A 15,978-nucleotide genomic window follows, 5' to 3' on the forward strand; every position below is an offset into this window, starting at 1 on the left:
AAGAAGGGCACAAAAGAAGGGATTTCTTGCAAAGAAAAAATAACCAGTTGGTGCCCTAATAAGACAGTTAAACTACGGTTAGTGCGAGGAAATTAAGTAGCCGGCTTTCTCCCTCTCTTTCACTCTGGTTGGAATTCGAACTTGAGTCCTTATAGTCCTGTAAATGACCACTTATTTAAGAGGTTGTTCTTAATTCTTCCTCTGATTTCTTTTCTTTAAGGAAAAAAAAAAAAAGAATTTATAAGAAACATCTCTATGATCTAAGCCTGGCCATGATTTATATTTAAGTTTTGGGTGAATTTAGCTGGGCTATCTATGAGGGTAGGTGATAACTTGGAGGAGAGTGGAGAGAGTAGCTTGAGTGAGTAGTTTTTGTTTTGATGATGCATCGCATAGGATCTTACAACTTGGGAGCCTGCTATAATTCAAGATTTGGGCTGCAGGTGCAAGTGCAACTTTATCTGGCATATATGTTTCCATCTCAGTGTTTCACTTAAGGCTAGCCATTTGTTTAATTTATGTCTCTTAATATCAATATAGCATCTTCAAGAGGAAGGAATCACTATAATTAAAATTAATCAACTTCTTAATTAATTTGGCTACTTAGCTAAAGTGGTCCTGCTATATCTTAGCATGGGTTGAAATTTTTATATTGATTATAATATAATATATGAACCCTGGATATACCTTTGTTTGGAAAGAAGGCCATTTGGGTCATATTTCAGTAGGCAATCCCTTTTACTGCAATATAGGCAATTTCTATGCAGCCATATGAGAGATCAGGGGAGACTTCGCTAAGGGTCGGCTCAGGACCTTTGCTTGTCCAACACAGTGCATTCTCAACTTGAGTACACGTGCTTTCTTTCCTCTTTCCTTTACCTCTTTTTATCTTTACTTCCATGCATGGAATTCTTCTCCTAAATATAGTGAACTTGTAGTTGTGGGGGGAGAGAGAGAAAGAAACAAAGAAATAGTCACTTGCTTTCTGTCTCTCTCTCTTGGTATTTCTTCTTTGGCTTTGTTCATTGCCATCATTTGCAACAAAGGCAACAGACCCACAAGCTCTCCCAATTTGATCTTCTTTTTTTTTTTTTCTCTTGAAAATTTCAACTGCACAAGAAGTTAAATAAGCTAGTAGATATTCACTTCTAGGCCTCTGTTTTTGTTCATCTCCCTCTTTTCTCTACATCTAGGTCTTTTTCTTGCTCCAAAGTTCTCTGATATCTGAGATAGATTCTTGTCGAATCACCTCAGGAATATGAACTGACTTAATTTACTCTCAAGATTTGAACTTTCATCTTGTTTTTCTGATTTGGGTCTCCAACTAATTGTCTTCTTACTGGGGGATCCTCTCTTTCATTACCATTTTGGCCTCCAGTTTTAGTGTAATTGAAGCATTGTTTCAAGTTCTTTGATCAGATTTGAAGTTTCCATTTACTTGTACGATTTGTTTCTCTTCTTTCTTCAATTTCGGTGATTCAAATTCATGGAAGAAGACCAACAATTCAAACATGTGTGCAAGTTCTGCTGCAAGAGCTTCTCTTGTGGTAGATCCTTGGGTGGTCACATGAGGTCTCACATGATTAATGATATTACAGCTCAAGCTGATGGTACTAAGCTCACCAAGAAAAAGCTCCCATCTCTCCCCAGCAATAATGGAGCTAATAACAATACAACTAGCAGCGAAACTACCGGTTATGGTCTCAGAGAAAATCCAAAGAAGACTTGGAGACTTGCAAATCATTCAAGTGAAGATACTTCACTCCTTGACAAATCCTGCAAAGAGTGTGGCAAAGTATTCCAATCTTGGAAAGCTTTGTTTGGTCACATGAAATATCACTCGCTAGAGAAAGAAAAAGTGCCCAACAATAACAGCCTGGAGGAGCAGCAAGATTCTTGGACCAGTGCTAATAACCAAAAGCTGGTCATGGACAGCCAATCTGACAATGAAACTGCTGCTCCTAGTCGAAGAAAGAGATCAAAAAGGAGAATAAGGTACATGGGTGCTGCAAATTCTTCTTCTCTGTCTTTTGCTAATAATGCTTCCTCCTCTGTTTCTGAAATTGATCAAGAACAAGAAGAGGTTGCTATGTGCTTGATGATGCTTTCTAGGGATGTTGGTCTGTGGGATGGCTTGAATTCTGTTGCTGAGTCCTCCGATAACAATTCTGTGTTTCTTGAAACTAATTTGGGTAGTTCAAAAACTGAAAATAAGCCTTCTATTTGTGTTGGTACTGAGACTGTGAAAGTGAAAAAACTTGGTGAGAAGTTGGAGATTGACGAATTTGAGGATTATGATGATTTCAAAGTTGAAAACAGAAAATCAGAATTCTCTGCTTCAAGGATTTCAAGAAAAAGGTTTACCAAGAATGATAAAGCCAAGAAGTCTGAGCTAGATGATGAATGTGAAGCTGAAAATTCTGGAGTTAAATTGGGCAAGAATTTGACCAAGGAAACTGGTTTGGATCAAGCTAAAATGGTTCCTAGCAAGTGCAGTTCTAGCAAGAGAAAGTTCAGCGACTCTTTTGATCCTGAATTGATGTCAGATTACTTGAAAAAGCTGACAACCGATGCCTCAGATTCTGAAGTTTGCAAGACCTCTGATAGAAGCAGCAGATTTGAGTGTACTACCTGTAGCAAGGTGTTCCACTCTTACCAAGCTTTAGGAGGCCATAGAGCTAGCCACAAAAAGACTAAAGGTTGCTTTGCTTCAAGAATTGACAGCAGTGAAAACAGCATTGAAACTGAACTACCTCCTGTCCCAACAGGAGATAGTAAGCTCATCAAATCCATCAAAAATGAGATTTCTGCTGATCACTTGGCCCTAGATTGTGACAACAAAGCTGAGACAAGTTATAGAGCAAAGAACAGTAAAGGACATGAGTGCCCTGTTTGTCTCAAGGTGTTCCCATCAGGCCAAGCATTGGGTGGTCACAAGAGGTCTCACTTAGTGGGAGGTACTAAGGCTAAAAACAACCAAACCATTGCAACTCAAGAACCAATTCCATCCGTTAGAGACTTCCCTGATCTTAATCTTCCTGCTCCTGTTGAAGAAGAGAACAATGGGCTTGTGGGGTTTAATCCATGGTGGATTGGAAGCAACCACAAGCATGAACCCCTTGTAGGTTTGATCTCTAATTGAGTTCTCTAATCTAGGCTATGCATGGTTAATTTTCAATAAAAAGGGATTCAAGAGTGTACAGATTCATTTATTCTTTTAAAGATTCAGAAAGAAATTAGCCAAGGTGTTGCTCTTAGTAGCCTTTTACTTGCGCCTACTTCACATTCCAATCCCACAAAATCAAATGTTAAACCCTCTTTTTCTTCACTTCATTTCCTATATGTTTTCCCTTCTTTTCATAGTTGTAAACAAGTTCAGGCACATTAAATCTCATGTGCCTAGAAACTACAATACTGTAATTGAATGTCAATTTTACTTAAATCACATTTGAAGTGTACTTGCCGAATCAAAAGCCGTTTGTTTCTGGGGTAATTATTTTTTCTTAGCATCAAAGAGAAATGAGTGAGGTATTGAAAATTTGGATGGGTGTGTGAAGTCATGAGAAGATAAAAGGCAATTTTATAATGCACACAAGGATAGCATGTGAGCTCAAAGGTGGTTGTTTAGTCACCTACCATAAAACAAGACAACCCATCTTACTTCTCCTCTTTCTCTCATACACAATATGCTGTTGCTATAAAAGTTAAATATAATCCCCAAATTTAATCTACCAGTGGTGTTATTATGTGCTTATTTAATGGCTAAGCTAAGTAGAAAGAAAGCTCTCTCTATAATGGGACCACTTTGTACTAGTTGTTAGTGTGGTTTTGATTAGGTCAGCAACATAAAAAGATTAAAGATTAGCAAAAAGCTTGATCACACCATATCTCTTAATCAGAATCCTAATCCAACCAAATCAAGAATAGTTGGAGAAAAACTCATCCCTAATACTAATCAATAATAGGGTTTTGGTCAAGGTTTTTAAGTTGATGGGATGGCTTAAGATTAGGCAAAGATGCGCAAATTCTTATGCAATCTCTCTCCAGTTGAGCACAAAAAGGTCTTTAATTAAGGTGGGTCAAAAAAAGTGATCACATCTTCGCACAAATTCTCATGGGCGGCATGCAGTTATGTGCCTAATTTGGCCAAAAAACTCAAAATCTCTGGTCTAATTTGCTTGCTTAGACCATAGAATCTTGGTGAACTTACTGTTTAACCTGCTCTAGAAGCTGGCAGTTGCCTGTTGGTGCTTCTTGGTCTAAACTAGCACAGGGAACTACCTGCAGGTAGCAGCCGTTTTAGATTCACATAATTTGGAAAAATTGGGGTTTGGGGATTTTATTTGATCAAGAAGATGGATGCTTTACGTCTGGTCTTGTGAGGGAATTTCAGCAATGAATTGGAATTGGACACTTGCACATGCAAACCCTAGTTCATCAAATTTTAGGTTTGTTTTTTTTTTTTTTTTCCTTTGAGCTTTTTCAGATCTAACCAAAGCAAATGGCTGTAGCCGTGGCCATATCATTTGAGTCAACTTTAATATAAAGTCAACTAGGCCATTGAAAATGTAGGTTAACATTTCTTTAAAGCCCAATGGGCTGCCTTGCATTGGAAAATTTTCAGCATGCCTGCCTTTGGAATTGAAACTTCAAAATTAAAGTTCAGAAATAATTATATTTAATTACATTAATAAAATTATAAAAAAAAATTCTTTTTATTTTTTAGGCTGGTAATAAGATATAAGGTTTTTTTTTTCAAGAAATTCTTTTGAAAATAAGAATTAAATTTAGAATAAATAAGTATATTGGTATATATCCCTCTTAGAATGTCCAAGAAGAGTGTTTGGAGATTTAGGGGCATTTTACATTGATACTTCAATTATTTTTGTAGCTGTTAACTATTTTTAGTGTTGGCCTTTGGGTGTTTACTGGAATCAGATTCATGTCCCCCTCTTCTAAGGCTCAAGTACCCTTTTTCAGAAGGCATATAATAAACAAATAATTAGAAATAATTAATAATCTAATTAATAATAACAATAATTATAATGCAAAACCTCTTGATTTTCATAGCTCAATTCTCTAATCTCTTTTTTTTTTCTCAAGAAAAATACCTACCCAAATTAAGGTTGAGGGAGTGAGCTAATTGTATAATTAAGAATTGGCATAACTGAGCATCAAGAGTTTGACTTTTCCTTGTAAATGACCACACTAAAACAAACCCTAAAGATATCTTAATTTGGTGAACAAGGGAAAGTCAATTCCCCCTTCAAGCATTTTATTTATTTATTTATTTATTTTAAATAGCATTACTTTAAGTTCACAATTGGCATATAACAATTAAGTAGTTGTATTAAAGTTAATTGCAAACCCAAATTGACCATTTAATATAAAATCGATTTATGAGAATAAATTTAGTAATTATTAAATTAAATGTTGGTATTAAGATTTATTTAAAATTAATAAAATGTTTATAGTAAATATATACATTTATTCATAAATATTTATTTAATAATTATTAAACTTGTCATGACCTAATCTATGGACCAGACCGGTACTAGGACCTGGGCCAGCCTAAAGCCCCCGAGGCCCGTAGTAAGCTTAACTATTCCTCAACCCAACTATAAGGCCCATTTGGACCCAATTTCAAGATTTCAACCGGACATAGTCTGGCCATAAAATGGACTATACAACGGGGAGTTTTTGACTCACCCGACCTGTAAACATAATATATATAATTATCTGGGGAGCTCAGCTCACCCTCCATATAATCCTGATGCCATAAAAATAAATGGGAGCTCGGCTCCTTCATCCAGTCCAACATACATGCATTTAATAAGTTTACAGGTCTAACATGGCCAATATATTACAGACTCAAAATAAAATAAGTGTTTCTAACACATGCGAAAATTCTAGGAGTTAACAGAATTGCACAAACATTAATAAACGACCTGCGAAAAAGAAAAGCAGGTTAACCACAACAATAATCCTCCTGTAGCCTGAAAAAATAATTGAACAGGAGTGAGCGTTCGACTCAGAGAGTAAAATATCAATTTTAACCATAATCTCTATAGCTATCTAAAGCTAATGCACCATGTGAAGTGGAATGCAACAACGTCAATATTTTCACATCATAAAAGCAAAAAGGCAATTTGGAGCACTCACACACCCAACACTGTCAAACAATACATATATGGGAGCTGATCCCCTATATAGCCTCTTAATCCAACCTCTGCCAACGAAGATCTAAAGCCGAATTTTCTCTTAATAAACCAAATACGGGATCCCAGCGAAGATCTCAAGCCGTGTCTACCCTGTAGGACCGGGTCCCAGCGAAGAACTCAAGCCGTGTCTACCCGTCCTGTCCATATCCAATACTATACGCCACGCACGCCACGCACACACACTGCTCCAAATTACCACAAGCAACATCCATGGCACTTTAACAGTTGTGAATGCAACATAAAATGTGCATAGAATTTAATTACATAGATACATATTTATAAGTGATACATGAGCATGCTTGAACATATAATAATATCGAAATTATAATTAAAATTAATATTTTACTCACAGACTCAACCGAAGTCACTGTGGCGGCTGGGCGTAGGAGGAAGGCTGTCCCGGCTTACCTAAAAATTTTATTACAATTATTTAGTACATTTGGCTCAATACAAACTAAGAAAAAGACTAAAGATGTCCTAAGTCGTGCCGAAAATCCGGCAGAGTCTCCCCTATACCTTGGACCTACCCAACCTGCAAAAGGGCTTAAAACGCACTTCTATATCCACAAACCATACACCCATACTCAATCACATCACACAGCCCCTCCTGGGCCCATCCAAACAGTCATCAATCACAATATGTAAAATTACAGTTTAGTCCTTATAATTGACTATTTTTGCAAAAACTACCCAAATGAGTTCTAAAAATTCTAAAACTTTGCCCCGCGATTCTTAGCATTATTACTAAGCTAATGCAAAAGGAATTATAATTTTCTGAGCTACCATGAATATTTTATGGATTTGTAATCCCATTCAAGCACTAGAAAATTAAGAAAAAACAAGGTTCGGGTTTACCTATGCCGATTCCGACCTAGGGAACGCGCTCGGGACGTCTGACAACGGTGGAGTAGCTAAAATCTCGACCCAATTCCGAGACTTTTTTGGTAGCCTCTCTGTCTGGCCGAAAATTCACAGACCCGGGCAACGGTCGAATTTTCTCGAATTGAAGGTACCTACACGAAGCCCACAACACGGGGGTTAGTATATAATTTTTACGAATTTTTCTAAGCTCATTTAATACTCGAAAAAACACAACGAAGTTTTGTGGGTCCCACCGAAAAATGATGTCAGAAAATTTTGAAATTTATATTGCCGCGAAGCTCTCTACGAGTAGAGCGCTCCTGTACTCTCGGTTTTCTCGTGAAATTCACAGTTTGCGAGAAATCTAGCCCAAAAGTCGAAATGGACTAAAACTTCCCAGACAAAAATTGGGCAAACCGCTTAATGGATTTTGGTGTTCTTGGTGTCTATGGAATGCTCTCAAGGCGTAGATGAAGTTTGACACAAGACCTGATCCGATTGGTAGCCGGATCGACCGGATTTTGACCGGGAAAGTGAGGCGTCGCGCGCCAGGGGAGGAGTTTGCGCGCATTTTTCGGCCTTTTGGAGTGCCGGCTGGCGGTGGGGAAAGGCTGGGGCGGTGCGCCGGCGAGGTGGGGAGGCTGGGGAGGCGGCGGCGCAGTCTGGGGAGGAGGGAGGAGAGAGAAAATGGGAGAGAGAGGAAGAGATACGGGAACGCGCGGGGGAGAGGAAAAAAGAAGAAGAAGGCCGGTCTGATTCGACCGGTCCGATCCGGTCTAGTTTGATTCGGTCAGTCCGATTCAGGATATAAAATTTTGAATTTTTACTCTGCCTTGGGACCGAAAACGAGGCCCAAAAATTCCGAAAAAAAATTCCTGAAAACTCAGAAAAATTCGTAGAGTCCAAATATATTTTTAGTTTTGCCACGTGGTCTTTAAATTAATTTTTAAAAATCATCAAAGTTTTATATTTTCAGAAAATCGAACCCGATTTGTAAAATCTGAAAAATTTCAAATAATTTCCTAAAATTTGAATAAAAAAAAATTAATATTTATCCACAAAATAATAAATTTAAAAATTTGGGGTGTTACATTCTTCCCTCCTTACAGAAAATTCGTCCTCGAATTTTTACATAAGGCAGAATAAAGTACAGAATTACACATTGAATATATAAGAGTACTTGCTACGCATGTCCCGCTCTGACTCCCAGGTGCACTCTTCCACTAACTGACTCCTCTACAAAACCTTAACCATAGGGATCTGTTTTGATCTTAGCTGCCTCACTTGGTATTCCACTATGGCTATAGGTTGCTCCTCAAACGTCAGGTTTTCTTTCAGCTCTACTACATCTGGCTGTAACACATGAGAAGGATCAGGTATGAATTTCCTGAGCATGGTGATGTGAAATACATAATGAACATGAGAAAAGTTAGGTGGTAGCTCCAATCGGTAGGTAACTGCTCCAACTCTATCAGTAACCTCAAAAGGTCTAATATACCGAGGTGCCAACTTGCCCTTCTTTCCAAATCTCATAACTCCCTTCATCGGAGAAACCTTCAGGAATACGTAATCGCCTACTGCAAACTCTACATCCCTCCGTCTGGGATCTGCATAACTCTGCGCCTCGAAAAGTCGTTTTCAATCGTTCCCTGATTAAAGGAACCATCTCTGAAGTGTACTGCACTAGGTCTACATCATGCACCTTCGCTTCTCCCATTTCCGTCCAACACAGAGGAGACCTACACTTTCTGCCATATAATGCCTCATAGGGTGCCATCCCTATGCTGGAATGATAACTGTTGTTGTAGGCAAACTCCACCAAGGGTAGCTAATCATCCCATTGGCCTCCAAAATCCAAAACACACATGCGAAGCATGTCTTCCAGTGTTTGGATTGTCCTTTCGGGCTACTCGTCTATCTGAGGGTGGAAAGCGGTACTAAAGTTTAACTGTGTGCCAAGTGCCTCCTGCAACTTCTTCCAAAACTGAGAAGTGAACTAGGGCCCTCTGTCAGATATTATGGAAGCCGGAACTCCATGCAATATGACTATTTCTCGAATATAGGGTCGGGCGTACTGTGCCACAGAACATGTAGTCTTCACAGGCAAGAAATGAGTTGATTTAGTCAGATGGTCTATAATTATCCATATCGAATCATATCCCCACGTGGTACGAGGCAACCTAGTCACTAAATCCATAGTAATCATTTCCCACTTCCATTCTGGGATAGGGAGCTCTTGCAGCTTCCCTGACGGCCTCTGATGTTCAAACTTCACCTTCTGACAAGTCAAGCACTTGGACACAAAGTCTGCTATGTCTCTCTTCATGCCATTCCACCAGTAGCTATCTTTTACATCATGGTACATTTTGGTGGAGCCTGGGTGGACATTGTACAGTGTATAGTGTGCCTCTCGCATGATTTCATTTCTGAGATTGTCCACGTCAGGCACACATATCCTGGAACCTTGCATAAGGGCGCCATCATTTGCAAATCCAAACTCACCACCTTCACCCTGCTGTACTCTTTCTATGATCTTCATCAATTGTTGGTCTCTGTGCTGGGAAACTCTGACTCTATCCCGCAAGTCTGGCCTCACTGAAAAATGGGCCAACAATACCCTCTCATCTGAAAGATTTAAGATCAGACCTTATCCATCAACTCATGTATTTCTTGAATCAATGGTCTCTTCTCCGCTGATATGTGCGCCAAGCTGCCAGAAGATTTTCTGCTCAAAGCATCTGCTACTACATTGGCCTTCCCAGGGTGGTACTGGATGGTACAATCATAGTCCTTCAGAAGCTCCATCCATCTCCTTTGTCTCAAATTTAAATTCTTCTGTTGGAAGATGTACTTCAAACTCTTGTGGTCGGTGTATATCTCGCATACTTCACCATACAGGTAGTGTCTCTAGATCTTTAGTGCAAAGACTACAGCCGCCATTTTCAAATCATGGGTGGGGTAGTTCTGCTTATGCCTCTTTAGCTGCCTTGAAGCATAAGCCACTACTTTTCCATTCTGCATTAAAACACACCCTAAGCTAACTCTAGAGGCATCACAGTACACGGCATATCCTTCACCACTCATCGATAGTGTCAACACAGGGCGGTGGTTAGACACTCCTTAAGCTTCTGGAAACTCTCCTCACAATCATCTGTCCAAATGAATGGAACATTCTTTCGAGTCAACTTAGTTAGGGGAGCTGCTATCCTGGAAAAATCCTGCACAAAACGCCTATAGTAGCCAGCTAGGCCCAGAAAACTTCGCACCTCAGTGACTGTTGTAGGCCTAAGCCAATCAGTTACAGCCTTAATTTTCTTGGGATCCACTTGAATGCCTTCACTAGAAACCACGTGTCCCAAGAATGAGATGCTTTCTAGCCAAAATTCACATTTTGAAAATTTGGCATATAGCTGGTGCTCCCTCAAAGTCTGCAACACCATCCTCAAATGCCACACGTGTTCTTCCTCGGTCCAAGAGTATACTAAAATGTCATCTATGAATACGATGACAAAACGGTCCAGGAATGGCCTGAACACCCTGTTCATCAAGTCCATGAAGGCTGCTGGTGCATTAGTGAGTCCAAAAGACATCACCAAGAACTCATAATGACCATATCTTATCCTGAATGCTGTTTTGGACACATCCTCATTCCTGATTCTCAACTGATGGTAGCCTGATCGTAGGTCTATTTTGGAAAAGAATCTAGCCCCTTGGAGCTGATCAAACAGATCATCGATCCGAGGAAGTGGATACTTGTTCTTCACAGTCACCTTGTTCAGCTGTCTATAATCAATACATAACCTCAAAGATCCATCTTTCTTTCTCATGAATAGAACAGGAGCGCCCCAAGGTGAAGTGCTCGGACGTATGAAACCCTTGTCCAGAAGCTCCTGTAGTTGCTCTTTTAGCTCTTTCAATTCTGCTGGTGCCATCCTGTATGGCGGCATTGATATGGGGTTTATACCCGGTACAACATAAATGCAGAACTCTATTTTCCTTCCTGGTGGAAACCCTGGAAGCTCCTCAGGGAAGACATCCATGAATTCTCTGACAACAGGAACATTTTCCATGTTAACACCTTCTACAGATGTATCTCTCACCAATGCCAAATACCCTTGACATTCATGCCTCAACATTTTTCTAGCACTAATTGCTGATACCAAATTATATGGAGCCACGCTCCTGTCACCATCAAAGCTAAACTCTTCCATACCAGGTATGTGGAAATACACTTTTTTATTTTTGCAATCTAAAGTGGCATAATGAGTTGCCAACTAATCCATTCCCAAAATTACATCGAAATCCATTACTGGTAGAGGAACCAAGTCTGCTGGGAGGATTCTTCCATCCAGTACTACTGGACTACCTGGAAAAACCATGTCTGCATCTATGTTGTCACTAAGCGGGGTAGCTACAGACAAAGGGCATTCTAAAGTTGTAGGGTTCTTACCCAATCTCATGGCAAACACTGGAGAGACAAATGAGTGCGTAGGACCCGGATCTATCAAAACACGAGCCTCATAGGAACATACTAGAAGAATACCTGCCACAATTGCATTGAAAGCCTGAGCATCCTGGTGGGTCAGGGTGAAAACCCAAGCTTGACCCCTACTCTGTGTTGCAGAATCCTGATATTGATTTCTACCTCCTGATCTGCCTCCAAATCCACGTCCTCCTTGTCCCCGGCCCTGTTGGCCACTGAACTGACTGCCTGCCATGTTGGAAGCACCAGGATACAGCTGACGAGGAACATTTGCAACAGAACCCTGTGATCCCATCTGTGGCTCGCTGAACACGGGGCATTCCCTAGCAAAGTGACCTTGTTGGCCACACCTGAAACATACTCCTGAAGCCATCATACAAGGTCCTGAATGTCCTCTTCCACACTGTGCGCAAGGTGCAAGGGAGGATCCTGAACTGCACCAGGCTGCTGTATCGTGACCACCGCTGATCCGTACCTGTGCAATCCTCGAGATTTGTGTCTAAAATCACTCTTCTTATTCCTACTTCTTCCTCTGTAATTATTTTGGCCTCCGCTATTCGTAATACCTATGTGGAGAACACCTGAAGAACCCTCTGCTCTATTTTTCTTTGCCCTTCCACTGTCATCTCCTGTATAGCTAATCTTAATCTGTCGAGCTCGATCAATTGCCATATCAAAAGACTGATCAGACATCATAGCCAGGTTTGCATACCTCATGTCCAGCCCCTTTAGGAACCTTTTTAGCTTCATACTTTCCGTAGCCACTGCTGTAGGGGCATACCTGCTCAGTTCCAGAAATTCTGTAGCATATTCATCTACAGACCTGCCATTCTGCCTTAAGGCCTCAAAGGCCTACTGCTTTTAATCTCTAAAACTTTCTGGCACAAACCTGTTGATTAACAGTTTCACAAATGGGGTCCATGACAAACCTTCCATCCGAGGTAATATGTAGTCATTTATCCATTATCTAGGCATAGGCCCCATGACATGCTGCACACACTCTATAAGTCTCCTATCAGTCAACTGCAACTCTATTCCTGCCTGTTTGCAGGAATCCAAAAATCGATAAGCATCATCTGACACATCATAAGTACCCGGCACCAACTTCTTGAAATTAATTATTTGTTTATAAGGTTCCCCTCTTGGTGAGGTGGACTGCTGCTGTTGGGGAGGGTGGACCATATACTGTGCCATCATATCGATGGTTCTCTGCAAACCAGCTAGAGTAGCTGCCATTGGGTCCATGGGACCCTGAGCCATAAGACTGATCCTGAACTAGTGGTGGCTGCTCCTCTACTTGAGTAGCTCTAGGCCTCCTACCCCGCCTCCTCGGGGCAGGCGCCTCATCCTGTGCTGACACCTCGTCAGGCACATCTGGTTCTGGTGTAGTGGCAGCTCTCCTACTTCTACGCATTTTCCTAAAATGTTACACAGCTCTATAGACTCATATTTACACACAATTATATAAAGTAGAAACTAGAAGCAAAGATAACAATGCAAGACGAATGTGGACCCTATTTTTCGCATGTGACTCCTAGTAGACTCTTCCCAACACTTTAAACAAATATTCCCTATGAATCTGGAGCCTAAGCTCTGATACCACATTGGTCACGACACAATCTATGGGCCGGACCGGCACTAGGACCTGGACAAGCCTAAAGCCCCCGAGGCCCGTAGTAAGCCTAACTATTCCTTAACACAACTCTAAGGCCCATTTGGGCCCAATTTCAAGAATTCAACCAGACAGAGTCCTGCCTTAAAATGGACTATACAACAGGGAGTTTTTGACTCGCCCGACCTATAAAAACAATATATATAATCATCTGGGGAGCTCAGCTCACCCTCCATATAATCCTGATGCCATAAAAATAAATGGGAGCTCGGCTCCCTCATCCAGTCCAACATACATGCATTTAATAAGTTTACAGGTCCAACATGGCCAATATCTTACAGACCCAAAATAAAATAAGTGTTTCTAACACATGCGGAAATTCTAGGAGTTAACAGAATTACACAAGCATTAATAAGCGACATGCGAAGAAGAAAAGCAGGTTAACCACGACAATAATCCTCCTGTAGCCTGGAAAAATAATTGAACAGGAGTGAGCGTTCGATTCAGAGAGTAAAATATCTATTTTAACCATAATCTCTATAGTTATCTAAAGCTAATGCACCCTGTGGAGTGAAATGCAACAATGTCAATATTTTCACATCATAACAGGAAAAAGGCAATTTGGAGCACTCACACACCCAACACTGTCAAACAATACATATATGGGAGCTGATTCCCTATACAGCCTCTTAATCCAACCTCTGCCAGCGAAGATCTCAAGCCGGACTTTCTCTTAATAAACCAAATACGGGGTCCCAGTGAAGATCTCAAGCCGTGTCTACCCCGTAGGATCGGGTCCCAGTGAAGAACTCAAGCCGTGTCTACCCGTCCTGTCCATATCCAATACCATACCACATGCACGCCACGCACACACACTGCTCCAAATTACCACAAGCAACATCCATGGCACTTTAACTGTAACACCCCGAAATTTTAAATTTTATGAGCATTATTGGTATTTTAATTTTATTTAAATTTTAAGAAATTATTTGAGATTTTTCGGATTTTAAAAATCGGGTTCGATTTTTCGAAAATATAAACTTTGATGATTTTTAAAAATTAATTTAAAGACCACGTGGCAAAACTAAAAATATATTTGGAGTCTACGTATTTTTCTGAGTTTTCTGGAATTTTTTCGGAATTTTTGGACCTCGTTTTCGGTCCCGAGGCAGAGTAAAAATTCAAAATTTTGTATTCTGAATGGAACCGGCCGAATCGAACCGGACCGGATCGGATCGGTCTTCTTCTCTTTTTCTTCCTCCCACGCGCGTTCCTTCCTCCTTCTCTCTTCCTCCCGTTTTCTCTCTCCTCCCCACCCGGCCCGGCCGACCACCGCCCTACCCCGGTAGGCCGCGCGCCACCCAACCCTCCCAACCGGTGGCGCCGCTAAACGGCGGGAAAAACGCGCGCGAAACGCCCTCCCCTGCGCGCGCGGCGTTTCGGCTTCTCCGGCCAAAATCCGGCCGATCCGGCCACCAATTGGACCGGGTCTTGTGTCTAAAATCATCTACTCGGCGAGAGCTTTCCATAGACACCAAGAACGCCGAAATCCATCTAGCGGTTTGTCCGATTTTTGCTCGGAAAGATTTTAGCCCATTTCGACTTTTGGGCTAGATTTCTCAAAAACCGTGAATCCCACGAGAAAACCGAGGGTACCAGCACGCTCCACTCGTCGAGAGCTTCGCGGCGACATAAATTTCGAATTTTTCCGACACCGTTTTTCGGTGGGTCCCACGGAACTTCGCAGTGTTTTTCCGAGCATTTAATGAGCTTAGAAAATTCTGAAAAATTTATGTACTAACCCCCGTGTTATGGGCTTCGTGTAGGTATCCTCGATTCGCAGAAATTCGACAGTTGACCGGGTCTGCGAAATCCTACCGACAGACGCTAGGAAAAGTTTCCGAATTGGACCGAGGTTTTGGCTAGCCCCCCATTGTCAGACATCCCGAGCGCGTTTCCGAAGTCGGAATTGGCAAAGGTAAACCCGAACCTTGCTTTTTCGTAATTTTCTAGTGCTTAAATAGGATTAAAAATCCATAAAATATTCGTGGTAGCTTAGAAAATTACGATTCTTTTTGCAATAGCTTAGTAATATTGCTAAGGACCGCGGGGCAAAGTTTTAGAATTTTTAGAGTTTGTTTGGGCAGTTTTTGCAAAAATGATCAATAATAAGGACTAAATTGAAATTTTACGTATTGTGATGGATGACTGATTTGATGGGCCCAGGAGGGGCTGTGTGATGTGATTGAGTTGTGGACATATGGATTGTGAATATAGAAGTGTGTTTTGAGCCTTTTTGCAGGTTGGGTAGGTCCTAGGTATAGGGGAGACTCTGCCGGATTTTCGGCACGACTTAGGACGTACTGGTCTTTTTCTTTGTTTGTATTGAGTCAAATTTATTAAATGATTGTAATAAAAATTGTCAGGTGAGCCGGGACAGCCTTCTTCCTCCGCCCAGCCGCCACAGTGATTGTCGTCAAGTCTGTGAGTAAAATATTAATTTTAATTATAATTTCAATATTATTATATGTTCAGCATGTCCATGCATCACTTATATGCATATATTTATGTAGTTAAACTCTAGGCACGATTTATGTTGCATTGATAACTGTTAAAGTGCCATGATGTTGTTGTGGTAATTTGGAGCAGTGTGCGTGCGTTGGTGTGCGTGTGATGTGGTGTGGACTATGGACAGGACGGGTAGTCACGGCTTGAGTTCTTCACTGGGAACCCGATCCTTCGAGGGGTAGTCACGGCTTGAGTTCTTCGCTGGGACCCTCGATTTGGTTTATTATGCGAAA

The 15,978-nt window shown here is 41.0% G+C and overlaps 1 protein-coding gene across 1 annotated transcript; it reads left to right on the plus strand.

Moving 5' to 3' along the window:
- The first annotated feature begins 689 nt into the window (after positions 1-689).
- LOC110636263 (zinc finger protein ZAT9-like) lies at positions 690-3,328 on the plus strand. The gene has a single exon (XM_058132414.1). The coding sequence runs from the start codon at positions 1,487-1,489 to the stop codon at positions 3,140-3,142; it is 1,656 nt and encodes a 551-aa protein (XP_057988397.1). The 5' UTR covers positions 690-1,486; the 3' UTR covers positions 3,143-3,328.
- The last annotated feature ends 12,650 nt before the right edge of the window (positions 3,329-15,978 follow it).

Source organism: Hevea brasiliensis, chromosome 13, assembly GCF_030052815.1.
Source record: "Hevea brasiliensis isolate MT/VB/25A 57/8 chromosome 13, ASM3005281v1, whole genome shotgun sequence".
NCBI lineage: Eukaryota > Viridiplantae > Streptophyta > Magnoliopsida > Malpighiales > Euphorbiaceae > Hevea > Hevea brasiliensis.